Source organism: Nannobrachium achirus (assembly GCF_963921795.1).
Source record: "Nannobrachium achirus genome assembly, chromosome: 7".
Lineage (NCBI taxonomy): Eukaryota > Metazoa > Chordata > Actinopteri > Myctophiformes > Myctophidae > Nannobrachium > Nannobrachium achirus.
This window is the reverse complement of record NC_137816.1, coordinates 46,948,549-46,966,137: the sequence shown is the minus strand read 5'-3', so window position 1 is coordinate 46,966,137 and position 17,589 is coordinate 46,948,549. Positions and strand designations below refer to the sequence as shown.

General features: G+C 42.2%; 1 protein-coding gene across 1 annotated transcript; it reads right to left on the bottom strand.

Annotated features, from left to right (window-relative positions):
* Window positions 1-3,684: 3,684 nt before the first annotated feature.
* Window positions 3,685-16,598, bottom strand: slc30a4 (solute carrier family 30 member 4). The gene is made up of 8 exons (XM_080729276.1): window positions 16,475-16,598; window positions 13,988-14,490; window positions 13,136-13,282; window positions 12,613-12,766; window positions 9,098-9,323; window positions 8,565-8,670; window positions 7,746-7,880; window positions 3,685-5,727 (listed from the first exon to the last, which is right to left on the bottom strand). Exons 2-8 carry the CDS (start codon window positions 14,385-14,387, stop codon window positions 5,573-5,575), a joined length of 1,323 nt encoding a protein of 440 aa, XP_080585402.1. The 5' UTR covers window positions 14,388-14,490; window positions 16,475-16,598; the 3' UTR covers window positions 3,685-5,572.
* Between the last annotated feature and the right edge of the window lie 991 nt (window positions 16,599-17,589).

The window sequence follows — 17,589 nt, the reverse complement described above, 5'->3', positions numbered from 1 at the left end:
CTGTCATTTATCAACTTCCATCCTACTTTAATCTGACATTATGTGTTGCCAAGCTCGGCTCTGTCTGTGAGTATTTTTTTGTATTTACTCTTCTCTAGTTTGAATAAGACCAAAAACCCAGAACCATGGGAGAGAATAGACCCTGCAAAACCCCAAAAGGTGACCCAACATTCCTATTATGTATTTATTTATTTATTGTTATTCGGATTGCCAGTTCATAGTGACAACTTTTTTAGCAAAGTGCTGCAGATCCCTGATGATGTCACTATAGTTGGAGAGCTCTGTTATCATGTCTATATACTTTGCAGCTACAGTGAGTGTACTCCCCCTTATTCATCACTATAAATGACTAACAATAACTTTCATTTTTAGCTTATCACCATCAACCAAAAGTGGAAGCCAGTTGAGGAACTGGAATTGTTGAGAAAACTTACCAAGTAAAGGGTGGAATCTGCTGGAGAGAATGCCTCCAATACCCCACCACCTGCACCCACATCCATCAGTCTGACGGAATCATTTCTGCACAGACTCGACATCTGTATGTACAGTGTGCGGAAATGCTTCTGCTACACTGGTAGGGTATAGCCTGCTTTGCAGTGGCCCATTGACTGGGTTCCAGGATACCAGCAATATTATATTTTTGCACACCCTCCTCGATATCCTTACATGTACCCGTACTGTACAGTACTTATGTTTGTTTACACTGTGTGCGTCGCTCTGTATATTGCTTGGCTTAGTGTTGTATTGTTGGATGCCCTCTTGGGAATAATAGTCTTTTTTAATAATAAAGTTCCCAGCGACCCAGATGTTGTCGACATGTAATGTTCGCTATATTATCAGTATGAACATGATTTTGTGTAAAATAAATGCAGTAGTTACAATAATATCTTATTATTGTCACATGTTAATTTTTCACTTTCCATAGCCAAGAAATGTAATGTTTCGTATTAAACATATTGATACTGATCTGAGCTGATACTACTACAGTATAAGTATGTACACTTTCCTTTCTTGGCCATGTCCTGAGGTGACCTTGTTGGGACAGCTAATGTCAATATGTATCCCCTTTGTCTCTCCTCTGATTATTCTCTACAACCCAAACAATATATAGTGTGATTTGTGAAGACAGTGCTAATAGGCCTACGCCCTGTCGAGTCAACCTGTGGTTAGTCATACACTCGTCCCTCCCGTTTTCAGAACTTCTGGGAACTCCAATAAGTCATATATTAATTTCAAAGTTAGTATGACCCTGAAAGACCATGCTATAATAATATCAACGTAAAAGATTATAAAGTGCACACATTTCACCTACTTCTTCACATCTGTAAACCTCTGATGATGATGTGAAAATAAAAATTATATTTCTGAAATTATGGAAGACCGTTTGGTCTTAGCATTGAGTAACGCAATAAACTAGAGGAGCATTCAACCAGTGCGTGCAGACTTTATTATGTTGCACCTGCACCTGGACACTGAATTGGAAGATTAATTTAAAAATACATAATCTGCCCGCTTGTACAGTCAGACATTGGACTAAACCCCAGCACATGATGCCACGGACATTGTAACCCAAAGGCACATTGGTTGTTGATGTTTTGTTGTGTTCAAACTGATGAGACAGTATACGTTAGAAAGTAATTCCCCTTTACAGAGCACTGATTGAGCAAACAGACTGCTCCCTTTATGGCTGCAAGGATAGTCACCACTTCCATTGTGACAGGTTAGAAATTAATCCTCTTATTGTCCTACTATAATCTCAGCAAAGAGCAATAACTCCTGAAAGCAGTCCATCTGAAAATTGCTCATCCAGTCATAACACTTTATTGAACTGTTGGTTTATTATTTGCGTTTCAGAGTGTCCAAGATTAAGAGACATTCATTTATGTCAAATCCTGTCAAATCGACCAGCTTCATCGGGAATCGTGCTTGCATTTAGTTAGGAGATATGCTGTATATAGTTTAATTTATATTAATTTATTAGTGAATACATTTTCCCCATTGACTTGAATGGTAAAAGGCAAAAATGTAACTTTTCCCAAATATGGAGATGACATCATAGATGCCTGATGTCATAGACCACATGAGTAGACTGACATGGACACGAAAGAAGAAGAATCCAAATGGAAAAATGCAGATCAACCAGCATGTCCATATATGGTCACTGACAGAGATCTCCATATATGGCCATTAATTTATCAGTGAATTAATTTTCCCCATTGACTTGAATGGGGAAATTCAAATCGTAAGACAGAATTCATTTGCAAGTGTGACTCGCGGCAACCACACTATAGTTTGCGATTTCCCAGAATTGCATCTTTCTAGTTTCTGTTTTACTAGAAGCTTAATCTCTCAAGGCAGACTCTGATGCTACGCAAGTCAGAGGAAAAGGAACAAAACAGAGACTGGGCGTTCCCTGTTCTTTGACGATGGCTAGCCAGATTGCTAGAAGCTTAACAACAAGCTTTGGGTAATTTATAGTATATCATTGAAACAGATGACTTGTCTGAAGCAGCCATTCAAACCATTTTTCTTTTTGAGTAATCAGAGATCATCTGTAAAATATCCACAGATGCTTGGCATAGGACCAAACCGACAACCACCAATTGTGTGCAATTGAATGATTGCTAGGAAGGAAGAGGAGAAAGGAATTTGAGTACATGACTTGGGTCGCACTCATACAAGCTCACATCAGGTCACCAACACCCACATCCTTGTCATGTGACCATGAAGTACAATCACTTTTTATTCATTGTGCATGTAGAAATAGGGTCGGAAATCCCCATGTTGATATTGGAGGAACATCACATGGCTGGAGATGTTTTGTTTTTCATGTAAACAAAGATTTTGTTGTGAAGTTATGGCTTAAATCAGTGGTTCTCAACCTTTTCTGGCTGTGACCCCCCAAAATAATCATATTTGAATTGTCACTTTAGAAAGGTGTGTAAACCCTCTATATACACTTAAACGTTATGTTGGTTTGTTCACTGTTGGGTGAGAAATCAATGTTGCACATTAAGTTAATCATTTGGGACCCCCCAAAATAATTTGGAGATGCCCCTGGAGGTCCCGACCCTCAGGTTGAGAACCACTGGCTTAAATGACTGAAGTTAATGACTCTTGTACTCTAATAGTCTCCTAAAATATTCCTGCTGTGGTTATCATCACTGCCACATTGGTTCCAAACATTACCAGCAACAGACACGGTGCAGTGGAGGTCATTATAAAGTGTTTTATGGTGCTCCAAAGTCAAACAGGACCATCAGGTGGATGCTATAAACGCTTGGCTCTCTTCATGCAAACTGAGGAGCTGGTTGGAACTCGTTAGGTTCCTTTAGCCTCACCCAACGGTTGCCTGGACACCATGGCTCTCCCTGTGTTTGTTTAATATGCTCCTTATCAACTGGAAACCTTTTCATATCTGGGAGCAGTGAGCACTGCCTGAAGTCTTTGACAAATGCCACGAGTTTCCCTATCTAAAACTGTATACTGTATTTGAGGAAGGAGGATTTCCTGACAGCTTTTGGAAAACAACATCTCCTAGTGCTGGCTGAGAATATATAATAACACAGCTACAAAGTCATGGACATTGAGCATTCAGATTCAAGTCTGCCTAGGAAGCCATTCAATTGTCTTGATTACCAACATTTCATGTTGTCTTTATTATCATATTAGTGTTAATTGATATTTCAGCAGTTATAATCATGCAAGTTGTGCTGTAAAAGAAAGCATGACTCAGGCATTTTCACAAATGATAAAATACATTTAGCAAGATGATCACTCACTTAAAAGAGTAACCAATGCAATAGTGGGGAACGTTTCTTCCTGTACAGATTTCCAGGAGAAACTTCATGCTGGAATGTGCAAATCAGTAAGTAAATCAATGTTATGAAGGAGAGGAACTCTCATGTGCTTATCAAGTCATCCAGAAATGAGATAGGATCGCTGATCGCTAACATGACAAACTAATTACAATTAAAATACTGTTCCTCATGAAAATACTGCAATGCAAAACACTGTAAATGCCCACTTCTGTATAGTCTACTGTACTGAGGTCTAATGTCAGTGCATCACAAGAACATGTTAATGTTATGAAATCTTAACATGTTGCCTTGTTATAGCATATGTGGAACTAAAAGATCGCTCTAACCAACAAAGTATTTTTTAGAACGATAGAAAAGTCAGTCGTAATTTGATTGTCAGTTGGCCGTTCTCCAAAGTATATTATAAATTAGCTTTGAAGAACCATCGCACACAAAAAAATAACTGCAGGGGTCAAGTTCCTGCTCACCACTGCAGAGATACTAGGGATTTGAATGCTCTGCAAGTTCCTCCTGTTTTGGCTGGGCGTCCACATGAACACAATTGTCTCTTTTGGTGGGAGGGAAGCCGTGCGGAGAGAGGGCGTTCTCTGCCACTGCACCAGCAACTCCTACTGGTTGGTCAGGGCACCTGTTCAGCGGACTGTATCCGCATACGTTGCAATGCTACCGGTGAAACTCCTGACCGTCAAGTGAAAAGAAGCGTCCATGAAACATGACATGACCCGTATCGGAGGAGACTCTCTCTTGGTTGTGCCCACCAACTGTTAAGAGTTACCAGTGACAAGAGAAGGGACTAAAATACACATAGAATCTGCAATTGGCACAACAACTGAATTGGAAAAGAAAACAAAAAAGGTAAAAGAAATAAAAGAAAATGCACGTTATGTTAGTGTTGGTCAGTAAAAGACAAATTAGACAACTTTAAAGAGCACAGCAAAAGTCAGAAATCTGAAAGCCTTCAAAGAGAATTATGGGAACATGTGCATATGAATGATTGAGAAGATGTCTAGGTGCATATGAATGAGAACATGAATGAGAACATCGTTAGGTGCATATGAATGATATATATATAAGTTTGGAGATCAAACTCCTTGCCACAGTCCCCAAAAGGACTGTGGCAGTTGACCATCTGGGACTGAATCCACACAGTAAAATCCACACTGTGATAACTTAACCTCAAGACTGAGTGTAAACCAAATGCATTGTACAGTACAGAGTTAAATTAAACACTTCGTATTGTACTGCACACATGAAATGGGTTACTACTTTGGTGCTGCTGCACAGGAAAATGTAAAGACTGGATTCCACCTCGGGAGTTCAGGTGAACTTGTCTTTTAAATAACAGTGAGTGGAGGTACTTTTTCAATTTCTGTCAAATAAAATAAAACATAAAAAAACAACTAAACAATTACACCTGACAAAATATCATCAATTGTCAACGATTAATTAGTACAACACAAAAACTGACATTTTAACAACCGACTTAGGCTTCCATGGTGAATTAAGAGCACGAGGACACTTAAAAGTCAACCTTTCTTTTTGAAAGCCTTGGAAGTATTTCCTCTGACTGACGTTTGGCACAAGTGTCCCAACACTGTCCACTTGCATATATAAAGTATATACTGCTGGTCCTGCTATGGCACCGAGCTGAGACAATGGTGTTACCATACTGTCATTCTGCGTTCTGTAACTCTCGGGCCAAGAGGCTCCACCAAGTGCATCCTGTCAGCTAGTGTAAAGTGTGTCCTCACTCAGGCGCTGGGGAGCTGACAGTGAGCACAGGTGTGTACTGGCCGTTGTCTGTGTGTCTGGACCTGCACTGTGCACCGAGTGACACTGTAGGTGTGCAGCAACAGGTGACGAGCCTTGGCCTGGACGTCTTCCCATGCACTGGCACTGGAGGGCGCTGCAAACACAGAAGTAGGCATGGTTGGAAAAAAAGACTATCAGCACTTGAGCTTCCCTCCCCGAACACAGGCAGTGCAGATGCCTGACAAAGCCGGATGCCCCACGGCGGATTCAAACCCACAACCTCTGTGGTGGTGGGCAGGGATTTGACCACTGCGCCACACCGAGCACCTTTAATCTGTCTTTGCTGTAAGCAAAGACAGCAGTAGAGAGGACAGCACATGTCCAAGAGAGATGAGGCATGTAACAAATATAGTAAGATGAGTATGTACTGTAATTGAATCACAAAGGACATTTTTACAGGACATTTGTCTGCTGCTGTTAACAGCTTAATCAGAATATTCACAATGTAAGAGCTGTGATTGGGCACAAATGAATAAATATTTAGGCAAGTTTCCTTAAAAACTGGTCCACCAGATCAAACCACAGTCAACCACTGTCTTTTTTTACATCCACATGCATGGATTAAGAAAAATAATGATTTGGCAGAAAGTGTACTTCGGCTTTTGATAAATGGTAGTTGTCTACAGTTAAAGGTCTCATGACATCAAACCTCTTCTAATCACACCATCTTCAAAGTTACATTTTAACTACAGGTACATTAAAATTGTTGATTTATAGGTTATTCAGGGTTTCCTGCAGGAAAAGAGCTTGGCCAGGGGGGACTTGGCTATGGGTGGACTCTGGAGCCGGACATTTTAAATTAATTAATTAATTAATTCGATGAATTTAATTACCTTAATTTCTATTCATTCTTATTTTTGCCCTCAACATAGGAGGAGAAGTTGCTTTAACAAACACATGAACGTGCCCATGATGACGGAAAACACAACTACATGCTATCATCATTCACATTTATTCAACATTGAATAAATCCATATTTTTTTTACAGGACAGTGTAACTTTTTTTTAAATCAGGTTAATCAAGTTAATCAACCAGCACATATAAATAGATGCCTACAGCACAGACAAAAACTGTGGTGTAAAGTTAACAGTAACTAGTAGATTTACTTACTTTACTGATGTAATATTTTGAGTATTTCCTGTTTTCAGTACTTTTACTCCTACTCCACTACATCTCAATCCAAATATTTTACTTTTACTACACAACATTTTTTTTTTAACTTTACTAGTTACGACATTAATTCACTTTAGCCCTATTTATAAAATAGCTCATCTATAAGCTTGTTTTGAGCTTGAACTTTACTTGTAACTGTAACAGAGTACTTCTACAGTTGCAGTATTGATACTTTTACTTAAGTAAAACATTTGAGTACTTTTTCTACCACTGCTTCGCTTCACCCCCACTCCACCCATCGCGTCCTGACAGCCAATCAGCGTTGATGTTGTCCGGAGGCACTGTATGTTTTTGTGTTGATTCCAACAGGACTTTTACCAACGCGGACCTGCACCACCCACCAAAGTGAAGCGATAAGCGACTAGAATAGAAGAAATAGCGTAATGGTTGAACGGATGAACATAGCCTGTTCTTGACTAGTCGACTAGTGGCACTGTTAGCATGTTGCCTATAAGCTCCGTGTGTGTGTGCGTGCGCCGTGTGTGTGTGTGTGTGTGTGTAATGACGACGTGAAGTATCTTTGAAAAAAGGGTAGACTTATGCACTGCGCGTACACACACTGCATGCAGATAGCGGAGCACAAAAGAATAAAAAAGAAAAACTATAAACACAAATATAGCCTATCTGGTGTAATGTGCGCTGGTAGACAACGCAGCCTGCGGCTGCGAGAGGCACATTCCTGAACACTTTAGAGCTGTGTTGCGTGCGGCGCGCCTGCGGTTAGCGATGAGGATTTCTTTATTATTATTATTATTTTCCCCAGACCCTGGCCGTGCGGGGGATAATTCAGGGCCAGCGCGGCGCCCGTTCAATAAAGCGCTGCCGGAAACCTTGTTATTATAGGGCAGATCTACTGTTGAGTCTACAAATTAACCCTATTTCTCTCAATTCCTTTGTGGTATGGGATGAGCGGGAGTTACAGGTATGTGGCCACTCACAGAGCTGGAGGTGTACAAGTGCAGCAGTCTTGTCGCCAGTCAGCGCCCACACATTCAGTTCATCCACTGATTGCACATCCTCCATCTTCAGAAGGTCTTCTTCAATTCGCTGAACATGCAGGTGCCTGGGAGCCCCTAACATGAAAAAACAACAACAACAACAAAAACACAAGGTATTAGGTTCTGCTAAATTACAGGGTGCCATAATGCACCCACATGCAATGATGGCAGGGTAACTGTCCTCTGGCTACAACGTTTCAATACGTGAAATCAGTTGAGAGAAGAAAAAATAATAATTAAGTAGAGTGGATATTTTGGATATGACTTGACTGCTTAGTAAAACCGACCTGACTTGCACTGTACTTGATGAGTTCTTTTTCCATCGATGGCCAACTCTTTTCACCAAAAATAGCTGATCTACAAGCTCACAACACATCACCTTTTGTGAACTTGTAGATCAGCTATTTTTGTGAACCTTCTCCCAAGAATACGGATGCTGGGGTTCAAGTGGTTAAACGTCAAGTATAGATATTTCTTCTGATGGAAACGGATATTCTCTGTGACATAGCCACCTCTCAGGTGGAAAGATGTGCATATTTACGTAGCGTACGTTGCCAGATATGGACTTAATATTGATGACATCGGGGATCTCCATATATGATTGCCAGAACAGGCTGTCTTGGTCATTCAAAATGACCCAAAACCTACTCATCTCATCAGACGGAATGGGGTGTCAGACAGATGGACGGACAGAATGGGGCAAACACAGTAAAAATGTCAGTGTCCATTTGTTTACATTTGTACACTCTTAACTCTTACCCTCCAGCAGGATGACTCCGGTGTCTCTTATGATGCGGACAGTGGTGAACAGCACCAGAATTGAGAAGATGTAGGTACAAATGGGGTCTGCCAGCTTATACTCCGGCTGTTAAGGTTAAAAGGCAACATGGGTCCATCAGTCACTTAGATAGATAATGGTGGTAAATGGTGCATTTACATAGCGCCTTTATCCAAGGCAATTTACAATGATTGTGCATTACACATTCAACACACACATTCATTCATACACAGATGGCGGATAAAACCATGTAAACCAGTGGTTCTCAAAATGGATTTAAGGGACTCTAGGTTTCTTTATGGGGGTCTAAATTCACACTTACAAGTCTGTAACTTTAACAGTGTAACTTTGACCGTGTACAAATGGAACCAAATGGACCCCAACGGGTCCATTTGGTTCCATTTGTACACTGTCAAAGTTAAGGGGAGACCTTTACTTTTGAAAGTTTGAGAACCACTGAACAACTACACCTGGTGTTGCAGCCAAAGCAATAAGCATAATAACAGCAAGGCACCTTGAAGCGGACAATGTAGGCAGCTATGAGCACCCCAACACTCTGGACGAGGTCTCCCAGGGCGTGGATGAAGGCAGCCCTGACGGCCAGGCTGCCGTGAGGCTGCCGCTGCTGGCCTGCTGCCCCGGGGGTCTGGGAGGCTGTGGGACCACCATGGGAGTGACCGTGGCCATGGCCATGGCCATGGGAGTGCATGTGACCATTCTGGTTCAGCAGGAAACCCATGCTGATGACACAGAGGGAACAGAGAATGAGCATGTGAGCCTTATCAATCTTTTTTGAATATTTTTGTATTGGTCACAATGAACAAAAATCACATGTACAATAGACACATTTAAGATGCAGCACAGCACAGGTACAGTTTGAACATCTTGCCCAACAGGAACATCCCGAATAAGGCCTTTTACGGTCTTTTTTACATCAGAAGTCCTTGGCACTCAATTTACAGACATAGCAGCAACCATAACAAGAATAACATTTGTTGCATTTACAAGAAAGAAAATAAGTAAAAAATACACAATATGCTCAGCACAGGGGAAGAGTGGGGGTAGGTGTAAGTTAAATGGGGGGCTTCACTTCTTGCCTGACTTATGGGAGAAGTGATGCCTACCTTCTCTAGCCTAGCTCAGCTACACCATCCACCCATGTTAAAACAAGGAGGGGATGTACTGCAGTTAGTTAGCTGCATTAGTATATAGGCTGGCTATGCCAGGTTATACCTTCTCCTCTGGCCACCTGAAAGGTGGATTTTCAGGGCCGTTTTGAAGGAGGCCAGCGATCATGGGCGGAGATATAATGACCGCCTGGTAGCTATGTCGACAGTTATCCCTCATCTGAGTCATCTCACTCATCCACATTCCTGCTACTTGGCCAATTTTCACACCTTACTCCCATAGAAATGCAAACGTAGGCACCCCATTGAATAGAGAAAAATCTACTTCCATGCCAGCGATTCACATGTTTTAAGGGAAATAGTCGAGGAATTCCACACTTGCGTGGCAATGTTGTAAAAGGATAATTTTTCCATATTCGTACTATGGGTTTGTATTATCAAATCGTTGTGTACACTCCCTCTAGTGTTGTAGCTGTGGGTGTCGCTGACTTCTTATGCATTTGGTCCAAATAGGGACATCCTGGCTAACAGCTTAGTAGCAGAATAATACTGCCTAGAAGCCTAACGTTTCCCTTGTCCAAGGGTTTACTACACCTCCTGAAAGCCGAGAAAGGAAGCCGTCACCTTATCTTACATTTTTATTTTAGAATTTCCATTTCTGATAAGCAGCGAGCAATATAGTATATAGGCTAAGACAAAACGGAAGACGGGAGGAGGCGTCACATCCCTTTATCACTGTATCATTTTCATAGCTGTATTTGAAAGTTGTGGGAGGCAACATAGTGGGAGAAATATGTAACAAAAATAGGCCAATGTGTTCACTTCCGGCAGAAAGCGTGAAAATTTGCACCTACGAGTATTTTTGTGCGCTGAATTAAAAAATTGCCGCATCCAAGCACTTTTCCCATGGGATCTGGTCGTAAAATGAGAATTAAAGATTTTTTGGGGGGGTCTTTTTTCCCTGTATAGTAAGTGAATTAGAGCCATCTTTAATTCTCATTTTACGACCAGATCCCATGGGAAAAGTGCTTGGATCCGGCAATTTTTTAATTCAGCGCACAAAAATACCTCTAGGTGCAAATTTTCACGCTTTCTGCCGGAAGTGAACACCTTTTTCACATATTTCTCCCACTAACAGTCTGGCTCGCGAGACTAGGGAGACCCCTGTGACTGAACAAACACTCTGTATCAATGACTAATCTGAGAATGAAGAGTTGTTGTTGCGGGTTATTTATCTGTTATACACTGTAAAAAAAAGCACTACACTTATAGTCAGTTAGAGTGATTGAAATGTAAAATATGGCCAACAATAAACATGCCTTAACTCTTATTGTGCCTATCCCGAACTAAAAGATTTTTTTTTTTCGAGCCGCGCCGCCGGCCGTCATCTGTTTACACGGCCCGCGAGAGCGTCACGCCGCCGATATTTACCATCCACTCCAATGCAATCCAGGATCTTTAGAGCTCATTTTCTCTGTTCCATGCATATCCATGAGGTGTGCAAGGTTTAATCATGGCTAAATCGCCGAAAATAGGGCTTCTAAAATGCTTGGTAGCCAATAGCTAACTTCAAGCTAACTTCATCCTGTTCCTGTACATGCACAAAGGAAAGTGTTCAGGCGCATCATGGCTGCGCACGGCTTGTGCATATACCAGCGTATCTCTATGGTGTTTTCTATGGCCATTGGGCGCCCTCTAGTGGTGAAAAGGTGGCATTGAAAGGGTTAAGAATGAAAAGCATGTGTGCAGACAGTGTTCACAAATCACTACATTTATTATGGATAATAGAATCTTGGAGAGAAAAACAAAATGTTATTATGAGGACCTCTTCATGTGATGTGACCACCCAAGGAGTTCAGTCATCTATGACGTATGACTCCAAATTTGGGCAAGGTTTCAGCTCAATCACAACTACACTGACTTCCGACATAAAATGAAAGTTATTTAAAAAAGTACAAATCGTGGAAAAAGATGGAGTAGAAGTGCTGGCAGCATGTTCTAACAAAGCTTGGCACTGTCGGCCCATTGGTTTGCGAGATTAGCTCCAGAAGGATGGATAGCGCACACGCACGGCACGCACGCGAGCACACACACACACACACACACACACACACACACACACACACACACACACACACACACACACACACACACACACACACACACACACACACACACACACACACACACACACACACACACACACACACACACACACACACACACACACACACACACACACAGTAAGGCTAGCTTCCGGGCCACGCCATAAAAAAACATTTGATATTAGCTCTCCAAAAAAGATATATATATATAGCCTTGAAAAATCAATATGCCCACCTCTAATATACTGTATAGTATGTCTCAGGATCACAGAGTTCAAATAATACCCAGTGGGGCCCAAGAGATTATTTGGACTGAATTGTTACATTTCCACAGACTGCAGATGCAGACATGGATTCATTGTAGAATACAGGCTTCATTGAGCAAAACAAGACCATGATTTTGTACAGACAGACATGTCATGCAATCTATAAATAAAATGTAAGCTTCAGCGTTGGTTTATGCAGGACACTGGAGTCGTCCCACCCAACAGTGTTCTCATATCTGCTGGTCATTACGTCACATGACTGCCATACTCCAATCAAAGCTCTCAATCAGTAGGGAAGGCTCCTTTAAATACGGCTTGCTTTCTCTACCTATGCTTGGTTTCCGAAGCTTCGGAATCATTTGCTGCTAGCTGCTGCTTTACTCTCTGTTTCTGCACTAAAGTTTGGTGATATATGATTCTAGCCTTGCTGCTGCTTTCTACCGTGCTGCTTCAACAGCAATGCTAGCCAGCTTTTATTTCTGCTGCTGACTAAAATAAAATAAATATGTGGTGCGTGTGTCACTGACTCACATGAGGTTGACAGCCACGCCTACAGCTGCCGTGATGAGCATGACATCACCGTCTATGTTGAAGTCCTGGTGCACCGTCCTCTGAACCGCCTCGTTCAGCAGGACCCCCGTCAGTATGTAGATCAGCAGCACACTGATGGCTGCCGAGATCACCTCTGTGGAAGGGGGCCACAGTCAGAGAAATCAGAATCCATTTGGATTCATTCGCAAGTGCATTTGACATAGTGACCGAACAAGGCTGGCACCACTGACCACACACAAAAACAAACACAACATACAGTATGTACTGAAACAGGCAGGTCTGTAATTGCAGGGAGCAACAGTGTGTGTGGCCATTTAGCTGACCATAAAAAACAGCCAACCTAAGGTGATGATGTCAAAGACATATGATTTAGCGACACTTTTGACAACACACATTATTATTTGAACGTGATTCATGGATTAGCTCATAGCCAGGCGAGAGACGGACAGAAGAGAGGGGGGGGGGGGGGGTGACGGGAATGGGTCAGAAATCAGAGACCTACCCAGACGGTGTAGCCCGAAGGTGTATCTCTTGGTGGGGGGTTTGGCAGACAGCCAGAGGGCCAGTAGAGAGACCACAATGCCTATCAGGTCTGTGAGCATGTGCAGTGCATCTGTCATGATCGCTAAGCTGTTTGCCATGTAGCCACCTAAACATAATCAAACGGTTAAATCATTCCAATGTGCACATACAGTAATAGATTTTTAACATGTCTAAACAACTTGAACATTCATGATGTTGTTAACTTGTATAAGATTATACAGGCCCAAGTGTAGACTATTATTTAAGAAGATGAATTTGGGGTTTTTACCCTATACATCTTATATAGAAGTTTTTTAATAATAGGGACATAATTATGGGACTATAGCTGTGAAACCTGTGATGTGATGCAAAACCTCCTTGCTTGACACAAACTGAGCTAAGCAAACCACGATCAAGAAGAGGAATGTATGAACGGTGTGGTAACACTGTGGTTTACTTGCCACCACGTCTGTGACTCTGTGAATGATCGTTGTTGGTCATAAAGCTGACAAGTCATTTCGTGAACACAAACAGCATGGTGTTCATGGTTGGATAGTGGTAGCCACTGCTCACGATAGATAAACTGTTTGTCACCAGTCACCACTGCACTCTGGCTCCTCTGGTTCGAAATACTCTTTAGACCATTAACATTTACAGTATAAAAGTAATGCGTTGCACTCAGGATGTCAAGAGGGAGTTTTTATTTTGGCTATCCAGCCTTCATCCGTGTGTCGAAGGCTGGATAGTCAAAACGTTTGTCCTTCATTCGCCCTGAGTGCGACCCATTTCTTTTATAAAAACGTTACACGTCAATCATCAGCCATTTCCATACCTACGAGTTCCCCGATCATGAAGAGGAAATACAGCACGGCCGCAAAGCCCAGCCTCTTCATGACCTTCCTCTGCTTGATGGTCTCCCTCTTCTTGGTGCAGCCGTCACAGGGGCCCATGTTCAGGCCCGGACTGCCCAGGCTAGAGGAAGAGTCCAGGAGCGAGTCGTCGTCGGACGCGACCACCGTGTTCACCGCCATCGCCCCGTTGGAAGGGGCTCCGGCGGAGTAGTCCGACATCTCTCCCGACACGACCACTTTGAGCTTGTTGAACTTCGGCGCCTCGTCCTCTCCGAGCTCGTCCGACGAGAAGTCGAACGGCGCCGTGTCGCTCAGGTCCCAGTCCTCCCGATCCCGCTTGAAAACGGACCGGACCTTGCTCATGAAGTTCGCACCCGACATGTTGGGAGGTTCAGTGGTGCGTGCGGGTGGGTGGGCTGGTTCACGGGGTACACAGTGCGGAGCTGATCATTAACATTGTTGACGCGCCGCTCCAATGTTGCACCTAGAGAGAGCAGTTTTGCCACGACATACAGAATTAGTAGACATTAGACAACACAAACAAACCCTAACAACCATTACAGGTCTGTAACTGTGAGAGTGTACAAATGGAACCAAATGGACTCATACGGTAGCCTGGCATTAGCTAGACTGATAACATGGATTCATACTCGTTCTCTATAGTCCATGGGCCATACGAGATGTCGGTATCCGAAAGGTGGCAAAGGTTACCATGCATTTTTGAAAAGCTCTATATCTGTAGATTATATTTTGGTATGATAACCCTTTCTGAGACACAGCTAAATTGGTGTTATCAGCCGCTATAGTTGGTGTCCCATTAACTTTACTATACAGGGAAAAAAAGCAAAAAGATGATCTGCTTTAAGTAGCATATGAGGGGTCAAACTAGGGTTTTTTCATGATTCTGAATCCATTTCAAGCATCTGTTTTGCATAAAAAACATTCCTTGGGCTAAAACGGCCCCCACAAAAGTGTGAAAAGTGATGACTCATCATGCTTTTTTTCCCTGTATAGTAAAGTTAATAGGACACCAACTATAGCGGCTGATAACACCAATTTATCTGTGTCTCAGAAAGGGTTATCATACCAAAATATAATCTACAGATATATAGCTTTTCAAAAATGCATGGTAGCCTTTGCCACCTTTCAGATACCGACATCTCGTATGGCCCATGGACTACTATGGGCGAAGTCCAGACTGATACCGTGGAGGAACGTGTGAGTGAATCAATGCTATCAGTCTGGCTAATGCCAGGCTACCCATACGGGTCCAGTTGGTACCATTTGTACTTAGAGTTATGGGGGTCCTTGAAAATAAAAAGGTTAAAGAACCGCTGACCTAGTGGACTCCTAATGTCCTTTATGGATGACACACAAATGTGTCCTAGTAGTGTCATAGTAAATCAGTGAGGAAAACCTAAGGACTGACATTCAGTAATTCAGTAAAAACTAAACAGACAAGGCCATGTCTTTGCCACGGACAGCTTTGTCCGTGTATGGATGGACATCTTGAACATTCACAATGCTTATCATCAGACAAACCGAAGTGATGTTATACAGACCCAAGTCAAAACCCGCAATTTTTAGTTGATTTTAGATTAGTATCATTATGTTTTACCCAGTGTCATTTGCCAAACACCACTAGTCATGCATCCATATGGAGTTTAGTTCATACAGTAGGTTTAGTCACAGGTTTTGATTGACTTGCTAAAACATTCTCAGTGGGGGCCGGGGACCCCCAGGGGTCCTTGAGGGAGTTCCACTGGGTCCACACAGGTAAATGATAGTTAGGAACCAAACGGACCCTTATGGGTCTGTAACTCAGAGAGTGTATAAATGGAACCAAACAGGTCCACCCTAACGGTTTTTGTTTGATGTAATACTTTTTTAGCAGTTTGCATAAGAAAGGTACAGTTCACTGGTACTGGTCTGGTACACGGTCAACTAAAAAGGGATCCATCCTATAAGCTCTTCTGCTTTTTTACACAGGAAACCTTTGTATCTCATATAACATTGAATGACATTCAAACGGGTCCATTTGGTTCCATTAGTACACTCTCAGAGTTAAATTAACATTGATTTTACCATATAAATTGGGGTCCCAGAGATAGAAATGCCATTAAATAGGGGTCTGTAGCCTTAAATGAAAGTCAAACTGGGGGTCCTTGAAATTAAAATGGTTGAGAATCACTGCTAGCCGTAAAATTGGGGTCCCTGGCGTATCCTTTCAAATGGGGGGGTCCGTGGGCTAACAAGTGTCGATTTGGGGGTCCTTGAGACCTTGACATGAAAAAGTTTGAGAACCACTGCTGTATGTAGCAGAAGGCATGTTATAACAAGTTAAACAAGTAATTATTAGCTAAAAGGCTAGCTTATGCTAAGCTTATTATGAGGCTTAGACATTTAACGGGGGCACTTCAAGATTAGTTGCGATAATAAAAAATAATAAAAAACACACGAACACTTACCAAATATGGTATTTTCCTAATACGTAAAGTGTTTCATCATTCCTGATGCGAGTAAACATCGGAGCGCCTGTCTGTCGACCAACTCTATGCTGTCCGCTGGTAGCTATTATTCCAAACGTAGGAGACGGTGGAGGAGGAGCGCTTCTTTTCCGTTCACCCTCGTCGGCTACTCGCCAGCGTCAGGGTTACTGAGGTTGGGGTTAGGTTTAGGCATAGTTTTATACTGAGGTTAAGGTTAGGGTTAGAGTTAGGCATAGCTTTACTGAGGTTAGGGTTAGGGGTAAGGTTTGGGTTAGGTTTAGGCATAGAGGTTAACATTCACACCCGCGCGGTCCAAGTGCCCACTGCCGAGCGCTCCAGACCTCCGCTCCAGCCAATCACAAGCCGCGCCTTCTAATTTATGTGACACCGTCTCCTACGGTAGCCGACTGCTCGACTGCTAGGATGATTCAGGAAGTGAAGTTTGTTTTTGTTTTTTTTCCTCTTGGACTTGAACCCCTGAACCACGGCTTGAACGGAGATACCAAGGGCACGACTGTGACGTCATACACAGGCGGAAGTGTGCGTGTGGATGGGTCTGTGTGTTACTCAATTTGTTTTGAGTAAAAGAGTAAATGCAATGTAGAAATACTCTGACCAGTAAAAGTCCGGAATTCAATTTACTTGAGTTAAAAAGTACAAAAGTATCGGTATCAAAAAATGAACTTGAAGTACCAAAAGTAGAAAGTACTTATTATTTATGCATAAAGTCCATTTCACAAGTTTTCACATGTATTAGAATCTTTTGAAAATAACAGATCTACAAGCTCACAACGTGTCGTATCGCGAAACATTGTAAGCTTGTAGATCGGCTATTTTCAAATGGCTGAAATGGATAATGTATGTTTTGTAATAATAATAATCAAAACCCATAAAGTAACTACTAGTAACTAAAGTTTTGAAATGATTGTAGTGGACTAAAAGTACAATATTTGCCTCTGAGTGAGATGTAGTGGAGTAGAAGTAAAAATATTGGAAATTGGAAATACTCAGTCAAGTAAAGTACAACTATTGTACTTAGTTACTTTACTCCACTGGGTTTCATGGTGCCCTACTGCCCTGTGGGTCCACACATG

What these genes read in the sequence shown, in the direction of transcription:
- slc30a4 (XM_080729276.1), bottom strand. Translation starts at nt 14,387, where the DNA reads ATGTCGGGTGCGAACTTCATGAGCAAGGTCCGGTCCGTTTTCAAGCGG. An exon ending in CTTCGGGCTACACCGTCTGG is followed by an intron (nt 12,767 to 13,135) that starts GTAGGTCTCTGA and finishes CCCCTTCCACAG; the next exon opens with AGGTGATCTCGGCAGCCATC. An exon ending in ACTTGTACACCTCCAGCTCT is followed by an intron (nt 5,728 to 7,745) that starts GTGAGTGGCCAC and finishes CTGTGTTTGCAG; the next exon opens with CGCCCTCCAGTGCCAGTGCA.